Here is a 14,446-nt window from a genome sequence, read left to right as displayed (position 1 = left end):
GGACTGTGGTCAAGTGGAGAGAGCATCGCCTATTTAAAGCAGACAGCCACTTCTCAGCATCAGAAAATTATGGCCATGAGGGAATATGGGTTCTCTATCTTCAGATCTTGCCATTTTTCAAGGGAACAGAAATATAAATATGTGAAATCTCTTGATGTTTAATTCTTGGCAATTAAAACAAATGTTAAGATAATACTCTGTGGGCCAACCATAAGAGACTATGCCAACAGGGTATAGCTTCTGAGCTGAAAGGACCATAGAACTGTGGGATTACTGGTGAGGGGAAGAAGATATTAGCAGTCTGACAGGGAAAGACTAGAGAGAGGGAGAGGGAAAGCTAGAGAAAAAGGCCAAATGAGCCAACCTGAATCTCGGTTCTCTGCGAGCTCTGAAACAGATTGGAATGTAGGACCTGAATCCTAGGTAAAGAACTGAATTATGTGTGTATACTTGACCTCCTTAAAATAAGACCATCTGAAGCAAGAGAGCCCCACATGGTGATGTCTGTACCATTGGGTTTATGGATGTATTGCAACAACCAGAGTTGTCTCTCACTTTTGCAAACAGCGGATTACTTCAATTTTGCATGAACGGTATAACGCACCTATGTAAATAAGAGAGCAAAGAAATTTTCTAAATGCTTTTATTTTTTCGGCACAAATATTTTTGCCCTTTTCAGGCCCCTTTGTTTGGAGAAAGGAGAGTTAGTGATGTACTTGGTAATGACATTTTGAAAAATGTGCTTTGGTCTATAGAGGCAATGATGTACTTTTTAGGTATGTTGAAAATAAATTAAGGTTATAGTGGTTGCCATGTTAATGAGAAAATAATGAGGTTAGTCTCAGCAAAAAAAAAAAAAAGGTTTTGGAAGTGGATAAGTTGGAGATATTAATACTGAAAAATGTTACCTTCATACATTCTACCATATGCAATTTTTGATGAATAATAATCAATTCCAGAATGTAATAACTTGCACAGGTCCTGCCATGGAGTAGGCATTCAGCAAATGTTTATTAAATTTTACTGCTTCTTAACACAGTAATTTTATTCAGTAATGATTTCTGTAACTCAGATAAAAATAGAAGTTTGTAAGAGATTGGGGGGGCATTTCTTGTAAAAGTATATTCTTCTAGAGAAAATAGCAGTGGGGGAGAGAGAAAAGTATGTATGTGTAGGTTCTATAAAGTGATTCCAACTCAAATTATTCAGAGATGAATACTTCGGCCCTGTCTGTAGTTACAGTCCCTACTGACAAGATGCTGTCAATAGCCTCAGCCTCATTCTTTTTCTCTGCTTATTTTGGCTTTGCAGAGATTGGGTCTCAAGTCATTAGAATCTTCCTGGCCTTCAGTTGCTAAACTTCTCCTTCCTTCTTTTGCTCTTGCCTCAGAAGGACCTGCCAGGTGGTGTTTCCTTTCCAGAGCTGAAGAAAGGATCTGAGCTGTAGAATCAATCAATAGACAAAGCCTTGATCCAATGGTTTCCTAGCTCTCAACTCACCGGTTCTCAGCCAGCCTGAAGTCCTCTTGACAAACATGTTCTGATTAGCTCTTTTAGGTCCTGATGCTTTGCACAAGCTCCTTTCTCCCACCAGAATATTATTAGGACATAACCAGGCTAGAGAGGTTGTGGGAAGCTTTGGAGGTAGGAGGATAGGGTCCAGAAAGGACTGCAATAAGAAAAAGGGATTTCCCTTTGGTGAGCTCCAGAGTCCAAAGGTAGCCTGGAGCTGACTTCAATTAGCCACCAAGGGTGGACTTTCTAGTTTGGTTCTTTGGCCCTTTTAGGCTCCTGATCTGGGGCCAGGACATGTATCAGGAAGGAAATCAGCCTCAGGTGTGTCCTCTCATTTCTTTCTCACCTAAACTTCAGCTTCCAGGTATCGCACTGCGGTTTTGGGTGGACTCTTCGGCTCTTCCAGCTTTTTATCGATTTTCGTTGATTCAGCATTCAGATTGCCGTCATCAGCCTTCTCCTCCTCCACTGCTTTTGTTTCAATCATTTCCTTCTGCTGATTCTTGTTTGTAAAGGGGAAGGCCTTCACATACCTGTAGGCATAAACATGCAAGTAAAGTGAGAGACTTCTATGTAACCCATGGACTAGTAGATAACACTTAGTCTGTGATGGCCCATAGTGACGGAGTATGCTGGGAATCTTTATTTCAGAGAGATGCTAACCCAGGCATGCTCAAATGCCTTAACACAGCCCCACAGGAATGGATTTATTTATATGCGACCGTAAGTTTGCAGGCCAAACTTTAGGCTGACCTCACAACCCTCTCATCAAAAACAAAGAACAGAAAATCAAATAAAGCATATATGTTTTCCTCTAGGTGTCAATCTTTTCTTCTTACTTCTTAATATTCAAAGGGACAGCCATTGACCTACATCTAAAGGCTGGATAACATACATGAGCTGAAATAGTAGGAAAGATTGGGTGATAGGGAGGACAGGTGAGGGGAGGGAGAAAATCTACAGTATAAGAGGACTGCCAGCTCCATTTTGACGGAGGGGATGCTAAGAACAACCTTGGCTAAATGCAAGATACGGATGTGACAAAGATGACAAGACTCACAGTGTACCAACAACCCTACCTTCTGACGTAGCAAACTGCTAGGCCAGCGGCAGCAGCAAAGAAGAGGAGGGCGAGTACCAGCAGGGTCGTGGGAACACCTGGGGGAGACAGAGACAGGGCCTGTTGGTCCCTCACTTGGACACAGTTGTGCACTGCTTTCCTAACACATCATCCTTCCGCAGGATGGAGACTGCAGACAGTGAAGGAAAAGAGCCTACTCTGGGGCCACACAGGGGCCTCTTAGGGTGTTGGGCGCACATGTGCTTTTTTGCTTCTTGCCTGTAGAATCCTTGACCTTGTTTGCCTCTCACTCTCTCTGTTTTAGAAATTGCAACACAACAGAATCCATTTCCTCTTTGTGGCTTTGAGATAAGTTTTGAGCTCATTAAGACTCCTCCTTTAAATAGGAAAACAAACCTACTAATCATAGGCATTTAAGATTCTATTTTTTAAAAACTTCTATATATTAATAGATAGTAGTTTACTTGTAAGAGTCTTTGCATTTTAAAGAGTGAAGCTTTTTTTTACACTCATGATTTTTAATCATTAAGATTCTTTAGAGACCTCAAGTCCTATGATTTATGAAGGTTGAGTTTACATTAAGCTTTTATTTGTACTTGGCAGGTCCTGAGTGCCCAATATGGATATAGGCTAATTTTGCCTGTTATACATAAATACACCACACACACACACACACACACAAACACATACACACACACACACACACAAACACATACACATAATGCAGAAAGTTTTACCTCCAAACCCGAGAGCTTCATTCTTGAACGCTACTCTATTTTCAATATATAATTCAGTTTTTGTAGACATGCTGCTAGTTTCCATAAAAGCTTCTGTTATGCAAATTAAATTTCTTTTCCGTGGAGTAGAAGTGGAAGCCAGAGCAGGAACAGGAGACACAGTCTGTGTAACAGAGTAAGGTCCCTCAGCAGAGGATGCTGAGTATGTGCTGTCTCTGACAGTCACTTCTGTTGTGTGTGTTGCCATTTCAGTGCTGAATATGGGATCATTGGTGGTGATAACCTCCGGCTGGCATGAGTTAATCCAAATATCTGTCAGGGGAGGGAAATAATGAAATAGCAAGTAAGTATTGCAACAGCCTCATAACTGGTCTTCCTCTCCTCCAACCCCCTTATACTGCAGCTGGAATGGTCTTACAAAGATGCGAATCTAACCATATTATTCCTTTAGAATCTTTCTCAGTGACTGCCTCTACTGCATGGCCTATAAGGCCCTCCATGATCTGGCCTCTGCTGACACGGCCAGCCTCACCTGATCGGTCTTTCCCTCGTTCCTCTGGCCATACTGAAACTCCCCTTCAGTTCTCTGATGTGCCTTCTCTCACATCCAAGCCTTTGATCATGATGTTTTCTTCACCCGTGAGACTCTTTGCCTTCTCTTTATTTAGCTCTTACATGTCCTTCAGGGCTCAGACTGAGCATCTCTTTCCTAAGCAGACTTGATAACTAGACTGGGTCCCTAGACAAGTGTTCTTGCCCCTCCTTGTTCTTTCCTTGTCATGATTCGTTACACTGCTCCCCACTGGACTGGGAGCTACTTGGAGGCAGGATCCCTGTCTATTCTGGTCATCAAAGTATGTGCACTGCCCCTGGCACATAGTACATGCTCAAAAAATATCTGATGAATGAAGGAGGGAAGGAAAAGTGAAATGAAGAAAGGAGTATATGGGGAGACCAAATACACACACATGATATCACTTCAGGACAAGGATCTACTAAAACCAGCTTTCTCTGTGCTCATCAAATGTTTGTTCAAAAAAGGAGGTAGGGGACCGGGGATGGATGTAGGTTTGCTATCGAATCTGTTGAATGTGGTTGAGAGGAAACTGACATTTGCTGAACCTGTGGCTCTGAGTCAACCATGGCACTCCATTCAACAGTTTTATAAAACCCTCATTCACAGAGGAGGAAGCTGAAACTCAGAGAAATTGAATAACTTGCCCAAAGTCACACAGCTAGTAAATGACAGAGCCATGCAATATATTGCAATATGAATTTGCATCTATTTTAAATCTCTACAAATATTGTGGCAGTGGGTAGCACCAAGTGGAATGTTAGCTATGAAGAAAAATGAATTCTATTCATTTTTGAAAGTTAAGTAAAAATTAGCATTCAATGCCATGGTAAACATGAAAAAACATTTTGACCACCTAGGCATTCAGTCAATATTTTACACTATTCATTTTACTTTGAAAAGACCTCTGTTCAAATAGACATCATCCTTGACCTCTGACCTGAACTTTTAGTTACATTTGCCATACTCGAGCATGTGCTAAATACTTCCTTCCAAAAAAATGAACGTTTATTTTTTCTTAGTATTGGGGGAAAAACATTCTGAACACAATATATCGTGCTGGGATAGAAAACAAACTTGGGGTTACCAAGGGACAGAGCCAATCCTGGCTCTGTCCCCTATCAACTGTGACCACAGCAAAGCACACTCTAAGCATCAGTTACTTCCCTTGAAAAGTAGAAATGATACACTTGTACCGTTTTACTGAGGATTAATGAGAGAGTACACACACAGGGCCTAGCATACAAGTACAACATGCACAGTACAACACGCATGGTACAACATGTAAGATCCGTAAGAATGAGTTTCCTTTGCCTCTCTGTTCTTTAAGTGTAGCCAAGAAAGCCACAATGTGAGGGAGCAATAGCAATCTGGTCCTGTGGTCCCTAACTGATTGGGGCACAACTGCATCTCACCTGGAAGTGTTAGGACCTGGCTCTCCTTCCCTTCCAAACTATAATTTCTCTGGAATGTGCCAAGTGCTCTGATAGATACAGCACAGTGTGGTTGGAGCCCAAGAGGAACTCTGGGAGTAAGGAGTATGCCAAAGAAGATGGTACTTGAGACTTGAATAAAGGATACAAGGTACCAGGTGATGAAGAAGAGGGGCACTGTGGCAGTGAGAACAGCATGAAACAGGTGGGACACACAGAACGTTAAAAGCACTTTGGTCTGATCCCCAAAGCTCACAAAGATAGCAATAAGACAATTAGGATAAGGTCTAAGGTTACTCTGATCCCCAGAGCTCACCAGACAGCAATAAAAAGGAAAGTCACAAAAACAAAGAGACATTGGGTAAGTTCAGGACGAGTGTCAGGCTGAGGGTTAGGGTAACTCTGATCCTCATAGATGGCAAACAGGAGCAGGTGAGCCTAATTATTTCAAAATGATAACATAACCACACAGGGTAACAAATCTCAAGTTGTCACCAGAGAGTAGGTTCTTGTCGCAGAAAGAATTTAGAGAGAGAGAGAGATGGAGGTCAAAAAAGTAAAGTGAGGATTTATTAAGAGATGGGACTCTCTCAAGGGGTGAGTGTGCAGGCAAGGGTGAGCAGCTGTGCTGTTTCTTTGGGAAGCTGGTTACATAGGGTGTAAAAATAAGTGGGCAAAATATTCATTGGGGAGGGAGGGGCTTGGGGTTGTATTTCCTGATTTTCATCCCAACTCCCCCTTCCCAAGGGGAGGAGGGATTTTTGCCCTTATTTAGTCTGGATCAGAAGTGTCATGGCGTTGGTGCATGATGGGTACTTCTAATCTGCAAGGGTAATTTTATTAAAATGAGGGCATAATGAGCAAAAGGTTGCATTTGGATGCTGAAGATTCCTGCCTTTCCCATTTTCGTTGTCTGCCTCCAGGACCCTTGTCACCCCAAAATGTGTGGTTTCTGTCAGTCTAGAGGTTCCTGTTTTCCTCTGTCTGCCCGAAGTCCCCTGCTGCTCACAAGATGTATGGTTTCCTGCCATTTGGCCTGTGCCCCCCTTTCTCTGCTCATATCTAGCTCTCTGCCTGCTCTAACAAAGTCACTTTTGAACAGAATTCTCTGACAGTACATCCTTAGAGGGGTACCTTCTAAGGACTAAAAGAAATGCAAAGGAATCTCAGATTCCACTCAGTAGGTTTATTATTCCTAATAATGTTGTTTTTATAATTTTGAAACTATTGTAGGATAAGAAAATATATTCTTTACTGGGAACAAGGATTTTCCATATAAGAGGGAAAAAAGATGCAAGTAAAAACACAGTAAACAAAGAAAAACTTGAATTGTTAAATTTGAATTGGAAATATCAATACAAATGCATAATTTATAAAATATATATATTCCCTAGCTGCCCACTGAAAAGGATTGAGAAGCAATGAAAATGTGAGTAGTAATGAGAACAACTTGCATGTAGACTTGGTCTCTAATTAACATTCTCCATTCAAAGGACACACAGCCCCTTGGAGAAATAAATGGCTGATTCCATGTCTGGGACAGGGAAAGTACAAAGTGAACCTGGGACATGCTATTATGCGAGAAAGCAATGACTTGCTCAAAGACTAATGGGGGAAAGGACACAAAAGTCAACTAGAAGGGGCTCCACTCTTCAAATTTGGGACAATTTGAGTATCAAGAAGAAGAAAAGAATAATAATTGTAAAACTGACAATAACTATTGAACACACAAAGCAGAATGTCATGTGACCATAGTAGTGTGATGGGGAGGGAGGTGTGTGTGTGTGTGAGGGAGGAAAAGAGGGAGGGGGGGGAGGAAGAGAGAGAGAGAGAGAGAGAGAGAGAGAGAGATTCTTCTTTATCAAAGAATGCCAGCTGATAAATGCAGAAGAAAGAATAGATTGAGACTAGGAATAGACTTACCATATGACCCAGGAATCCCACTCCTGGAAATATATCCAGAAGGAACCCTACTTCAAAAAGACACCTGCACCCCAATGTTCATAGCAGCACTATTTACAATAGCTAAGACATGGAAACAGCCTAAATGTCCATTGACAGATGACTGGATAAAGAAGATGTGGTATATTTATACAATGGAATACTATTCAGCCATAAAAAAGACAACATAATGCCATTTGCAGCAACATGGATGTGCCTGGAGAATGTCATTCTCAGTGAAGTAAGCCAGAAAGAGAAAGAAAAATACCATATGAGATTGCTCATATGTGGAATCTGAAAAAAAAAAAAGAGAGAACATAAATACAAAACAGAAACAGACTTATAGACATAGAATACAAACTTGTGGTTGCCGGGGGTGGGGGTGGGAAGGGACAGACTGGGAGTTCGAAATTTGTAGATACTGACAGGCATATGTAGAATAGATAAACAAGATTATACTGTATAGCACAGAGAAATATATACAAGATCTTGTGGTAGCTCACAGCAAAAAAGTATGTGACAATGAATATATGTATGTTCGTGTATAACTGAAAGATTGTGCTCTACACTGGAAATTGACACAGCATTGTAAACCGACTATAACTCAATAAAAAAAAGTTAAAAAAAAGAATAGATTTAGAAAATTATCATTTTGCAGCCCTGTATATAGTAACTGAGTCCAGCAAGGATCATTACTGTCTGCTTGAACTATCAGGTAAGAGATGGTTGGGGGTCAGAATATTTGCATGGTGCCAAAATATCACACTATCATAGTGGATGGTATTACCTATCCACTGCAAAGGGGAAGACATATCGTTCTGAGTTCATTAGAGAAGCCTGGCAGCCACCATCTTGTTCAAATAGCATATTAATAGTAGGATGAACTGACATGAAGTACCTTTTGTTATGATCTAAAGGACATGACATCATTATGAAGTATTTTTGCCCAAAACAGTGAACATGAGTCTAACCAAGCCTTTACACCTGACTTTAAGTATACAGGGAATGTAGGGAATGGAAATACAAGTTAAATAAAACCAAGAGGAATCCAGGTCCTCTTCCCTGACTCCTTTTTGTTTAGCCCAGAGGGCTGGGTGTCCTATCTCTGCACTGACAGCTGGCAGGAAGGCCAGACCACTTGACAGGTGAAAACTGGCCATGAGATAAGCAGAGGCGTGAACCACAGATTCCCTAGCCAAAAGTGATGTGTGGAAGAGGCAGAGGAGAGAAGGAGGATGGTGGAAAAAAAGTGGGAAGAAGCTTTATGTTCCAGTCTTGGCTCTGCCATCAACTGACTGTGGGACTTTGAACCAGACAAACCTCCATTCTGAGCTATGGTTGTTTCATCCGTGAAGTGAGGGAATGGACAAAGCCGCTTTCAGGGCCCTTCCTAGGCCAAGGGCCCCTGGTTCAGAGAACTGCCTGGATCTTATGCTGCCTTTGGGCAACAAAATGTTGCCCGTGACCTTTCATCTCTTGGATCTTAGAGAATGACCACTGAGCCATCTGACCTTTAGAAGGTATGATTTATGAGTATCTGTGAAGAGTGATAAATCAGACAGAGGTTCTTATGATAAAGTGAGAGCAAGTGTTTAGTCAAAGGACAACTTTTGGAGAAGTTACTTAGGTCAAGCACTTGGGCGAAGGCGACTGAGGTCTCCAAACAAGGTTGAAGGGATGACCCCGTGGCCATGAGCAAATCAGTTCTATTTTCTAGCTTCAACATCAAATGCAGTACCTGAATTTCCACTCCTGTAAAGGAATGTGGGATACTGGAAAGAGCGTGGCCACAGAGTGAGATCTGTGTGTGAATCTTAAGAGTGAGGAGACCTTAGACCAAGCTACTTAAACGTCCTCCGAACTAAGCTTCTTCGTCTATAAAATGGGGAAGATAGAGCATACCTCCTAGGGAGCTTGTTAAGTTTCAGTGAGATCGCTTAGTACCTTGCTTTGTCCATAGTGGATGTTTCCATCCCTTCTTCTTGTTTATCTTATAGGCTGGAAAGGGGCGGGTGATGGAGCCTCCTGAGGTGCCCTCTCCCTGTGTTGCCCTAATGTTTCCCTCTGAGGGGCACACTGCTTCTAGCCTGGTCGAAGAGGCAGTCTTGGGAGGATTCCATGGCCATCACCATGATTCCTTCTGTGGCTGCTCAGTCTTACTCTTCTGACAGGTCACAGAGCTATAGAAACTCAGAGAAAACATGCCATGTGGAGAGACTGCAGATCTGACTCACCAGATGAGTTGTAACAATAGGCCCTGAACTTTTGATTAGGTGAATTTCTCCAAATTAGGACGCCCTTCCCGTTCTTCCCGCACTTGGGGTTTGCGAAAATCCGAGAGATGACCAAGAACTGATCTTTAACCCAGCCATAGCTGTAACAGAAGACACATTCATTGAGTGGATACACTGATCTCTGTTTCTGAACAAGAACACAGAACCAAAAGAGCTCCTGCAGAGTTCGTGAACCCAGCTGTTTCTCACCTGCAAGTCTCAAAGCCAACTTCCCATGCAGCTTCAATCTGGTCTTTGCTGGCCAACGTGAGTCCCACCAGCCTACAGGCCTCCTGGGCTTCTGTGAAATTCAGCTGCGGGTTTGTCTTTTTGCTCACAAGGACGATCCCCCTGAGTCTGCATTGTCCTGAGATGGAAAGCTCTGCAAAGGAATCACATAGGTCCTCAGTGTGCTGCTGTCCTTGCCCGCAGGCTCTCCTTCCTAGCACAACAGTGTTGTTTTGATTCAGCAGCTGGGATTAAAGTTTAGAAATAACAGGACACAGGCCAGGCATTTTCTGCAAGGACATCCTGCTGAGTTAGGTGGGTGCTTGCCCTGATCCACGCTGTACCTCTCTCTAGACCCGAGTCCATCCTCCTTCACTGCATCAAGGTACCTTGTTCATTATACGGATGCTCCATGGATGTTCCTGGGGTGTGGTCTAGGGGACACAGCTGCTACAAACCCTTTTGGAGTCTATAACATGAAGGGTCTGTGGCTTTGAGAAAGATAGAATTCAGGGCTCGGGTTAACAGAATAGTTAGCAATACTTTAAACTAATGTTGGTTAGGGAGACCACTATTTCTGAGATGGGTTAAAAAATGTGGTACTTAGTAGAACAGAATGTGAACTTTCTCAGTCCTAGGTCTTCTCTGACCATTGGGGGGCAGGCTTACTCAGAAGTTCCTGGAGGAGTCAGATCATGAAGCTTGCATGGCAGAGAAACTAAATAAAGGAAGTAGAGTTTTCGAGTCAGTCCTGGATTTGAATCTAACCTATGTCACTTGCTAGCTCTGTGGCCTTAGGCTAGTTACTTCATCTCCTTGAGCCTCAGTTTCTATATTTATAAAATTGGAAGAACAACTGTTGTATAGGGTGGTACAAGTGAAATGAGTTGATTCAGATAAATGCTTAGCATAGTGCCTGCCATATAGTAGGTATTAATACATCATAACAGAGTATCATTATGCTACCTTCAAAGCATTTTGGTTTTAAACTGCTAATGATTGATCTCCCTAGGGGAGCTGATGCAGTTGATCAGTTATGATGTGAATAATCTCTTACTCAAAATCTAATGAATCTGAGAGTTCTCTTGATCCCTTCCCTCTGGGTTCTGGATGTATAGACCTGGATGAAATTGCAAAGTTGCATTGCATTCAGGTATTTTATTCTTATTGGGCTTCCTCCACAGAAGTCCATAAAAGGGCATTTCAGTCTCCCAGGTAATTGCTTGAACACAAATCTGTGCATCGGACGGCCAGTCAAATGCTTTGACCACCGTCCAAGTTGGTATTTAAAGGAAGTTTCTTCTTGCAAACATGGAAAGATCATTTCTAAGTCCTCCATATGACCTTGTCATGCTCTGGAGCAGGGGGCTGGGGGAAGGGAAGTGAATATGATATATGGTATTTGTGGCTAGCCTTGTTTGCTTCCAGACCCTGCTCTCAGCAAAAAGGAGACCAGAGAGCCGGCACTCAATGTGAGTGTTTGTAACAGAACAGTGTCTTGTGACTGTGCACTATTCAACACCGATGTTAATACTGATACCAAAGTTACTTCCAACTTCTATCATCTGTGGGTGCTACTCTGTGCCAAACTCTGTGTCATTTAACAGAAAATTGAGGCTCAGGGAGATTGAATAACTTTCCCAAGCTCCAGGATATGGAGCAACTAGGTGGCAGTTTGGGGGCACAAACCCAGCTATGATTGATAACTAAAACCCCGGTTCTTAACTAGGACACTATTCTGCTTCCCACTGTGTTCATGGGGAGAAGATGAACACACACACACACACACACACACACACACACACACCCCTTGAGATGAACTCTTGGAACACACCATTTGTCCTGGAATTTGGCTCATTTAACTCATAAGCTTGCTATTGTTTGAAACTCTTATGGCTGCTTCTTTGGGAATACTTTTAGAGAAGGAATATTAATTACACAATAAAATGGGTCTTGATGCTCTCTCATCATACATCATCTTTACTCTAAGTATTGTTATTACAAGGAATGATAGATCCATTCTGGGCAAGAGACTTGGCTTTGAATATTTCTTCTATTGTTAATTGGCCTTGGGACTTTGGGCAAGTTAGCACTCTCATTTGTAAAAGGAGGGTAGTTGTATCTTCTTTATAGAATTTTTGTCAGAAGTTTTAAATTAGGTAATTTGTATCTGGTGGAAGATGGGTCCATAGTAGGCAGTCAACAAATATTAGTAGATTTTATGCTTTCCTATTTAAGGACAAAGATGGGGAACTGGAATCAAAGGGATGCTCCAGTAACCCCTTCCTTAAGAGTTCTTAGGAAACAGCCAGCCTAGTAGAAACAGTATATACCGAGGAATCAGAGCTGAATTCAAACCTAAACTTCATTATGTACTGCCTTTATGAGAGCAGGCAAGTTACTTGGCCTCACTGAGCCTGTTCCTTCAACTATAAAACATCTTCTTAAGAAATAGATAGATAGACCCTCAAAAATCCCAGTGCCCATCCTCATCCACTCTATTTCATTAACCACATTTTCCCCCAGTCATGACTCTTGTATAACCTTCAGTTGTTTCTAAAATTTTAATTTCCTTAGGAAAATTTTGCCATCATTGAGGATGACCCAAAGAGTGTAATGAGACAATGTCAAAGAACAAGTTCCAGAATAATTTGAGAAATGGCAGTATTTTGGGGAAAAGTGAATAGTCTTCCCAGGGGGATGTCCAAGAGGGCCAAACTTGTTTAAAAGTAATAGTTCTGGTATTTGAAAAACCAATCATGTAACCTAATCTCCCTTATAAAATTGAATATGACAATATATGAACCAAGTCTGGATGTCTGTTCCTGACATATTTCTCAGTGCATCTTTCAGCTTAGCAATACAATTTTCCTTTTAAAGTGCTCAGATTTTCATTTGCCCAGAGCTGTAATAAGTGATTTGAGTCACAATTTTTTTTTGCCTACAGTGCAGAATGGTTACCATTTAGGCATCTCAAAAGCCTAAAAGGAATCATTTCAAGTCATTTCTTTGGCAGGGAGCTTGATGGCTAATTTTTAAACTTATATTTTCACAGATTTGTTTCAGTTAATTTGTTATTTACTGCATATTTTAAAAGAATGCATTCCATGATAGTATAGTAAAACTGATATTAAAATAATTATACTGACACTTCCAAAAACATAAAACAGACCAATATTCTGTGAAAGTTAGCCATCTTCCCCAGATTTAGTGATTGCTTAAAATTTTTTCACAGTCATCATTTGCTTCTTCAATGAAACACTTCTTAAAATAAATCTTCCCTCAATGTTTTGTTTCAAAATATTCTCATTAAAAATAGCTCATAACAAAAAATAAAAGTCAAGAGCACATAAAAGGCAAATGAGAATCATTTGAGTGAAGTTGACAAATATGGTCAGAAAATTTCTGGCAGAGCAATCCTACCAATGAGATCTTCTGTTGACTTGGAGGGTCGCCCCCCATCCCCAGAAATTCAGTCAAGAACTTGGTAGGCTTAGGACAGTTTGCAAGATCTTGCCTTGCCTCATGCTGGCAATCTGGTAAGAAACCTACCTTCTGCGTGGAGGGAGCCTTGGACCAAGAGCCTTGTGGTCCAGATGGAGGCAAGAAGCAACACCAGGCTGAAGTACTTGGCCATCATGCCAGCCCCTTCAGAGCCAGAGAAGCACCTCCAATGGGCACTGGCAGGAACAGAAGCAGATAATCACCAGTCTGGATGGAGACTTCTGGAAATATGTGGGCCCCCCCTACTGCTCCAGTTCATGACTGAGACATCCGGATTTCCCTGCTACCAAGCTTCTGACTTGTCAAGGTCACTAGGGGAAATGAGTGACGTCCCTTGAATGCTCAGGCTGTACTTTGTGGACAGCTTTCTGGAAAATTTAGCTAATGCTGACTCAGAAAACACACAGAGGAGGAAGGCAGATAGTACAATGTGAACTGCTGAAGGTTTCCCCAATTCTCATATTCCCTGCCACCGCCCACCTCCCCCACCAGCTCAGTTCTCCCAAGGTTCATCGTTACCGACGCTGGAGCTCGCTCATTTATATATTCCTAGGGGTGTCTCTGTCTCTAAAGGAGGTTAAGCATGGATTGTGCTTCTTTCCCTCCCACAATCAGTGGGTTTTTTTTTTTTTTAACTGCGTATCCTTATGATCTGTGGGAGAATGATGCTGAGGTTCAAGAGAGCAAATGATTATTTAAATACAAAGGACAGAGTCCTCATGCTTCCCTCCAGGACTTTTTCATACATCTGAAATTTCTACACCACTATAGGTGATCCCTTCTTCAAAGAAACCAGCCACATAAAAATTCACATTTATAAAACACAACTTGGGGGGCTATTTATAAAATTAGTCATTTTATACCTTGTAATAGTCATCACTACAGGGGTCCTTTATATAGTAACTCTCCCTTTAATAACTTCTCTTATATCCTGGTAGCCCCAAACTCCATTTAGACTTCCCCTTTCTTGTTTGATGAATGTGAGATTTATCTCCACTATGTACAAGTATTCTCTGCTTTCCCAGCTGGAGTTTCAGTGGTTTGGCCTCCATGGTAATTCTGGAATTCTGGTTTGAGAGGAATGCCTTGAGCAAAGGTTTCTTAGTTTTCTCCAAAAAGAATATCACTTATAGGAATAGTGTATGGATAACTAGTTCTTT

The 14,446-nt window shown here is 41.7% G+C and overlaps 1 protein-coding gene across 1 annotated transcript; it reads right to left on the bottom strand.

The window, feature by feature from the left end:
• Positions 1 to 628: 628 nt before the first annotated feature.
• Positions 629 to 13,619, bottom strand: LYVE1 (lymphatic vessel endothelial hyaluronan receptor 1). Its single transcript, XM_006192907.3, has 6 exons — positions 13,335 to 13,619; positions 9,765 to 9,936; positions 9,516 to 9,655; positions 3,334 to 3,645; positions 2,595 to 2,673; positions 629 to 2,048 (listed from the first exon to the last, which is right to left on the bottom strand). Exons 1-6 carry the CDS (start codon positions 13,420 to 13,422, stop codon positions 1,862 to 1,864), a joined length of 978 nt encoding a protein of 325 aa, XP_006192969.2. The 5' UTR covers positions 13,423 to 13,619; the 3' UTR covers positions 629 to 1,861.
• Positions 13,620 to 14,446: the final 827 nt, after the last annotated feature.

This window comes from Camelus ferus, chromosome 10 (genome assembly GCF_009834535.1).
Source record: "Camelus ferus isolate YT-003-E chromosome 10, BCGSAC_Cfer_1.0, whole genome shotgun sequence".
Taxonomy (NCBI): domain Eukaryota; kingdom Metazoa; phylum Chordata; class Mammalia; order Artiodactyla; family Camelidae; genus Camelus; species Camelus ferus.
The sequence above is the reverse complement of the archived record's forward strand: the minus strand, read 5'-3'. Positions and strand labels throughout refer to the sequence as shown.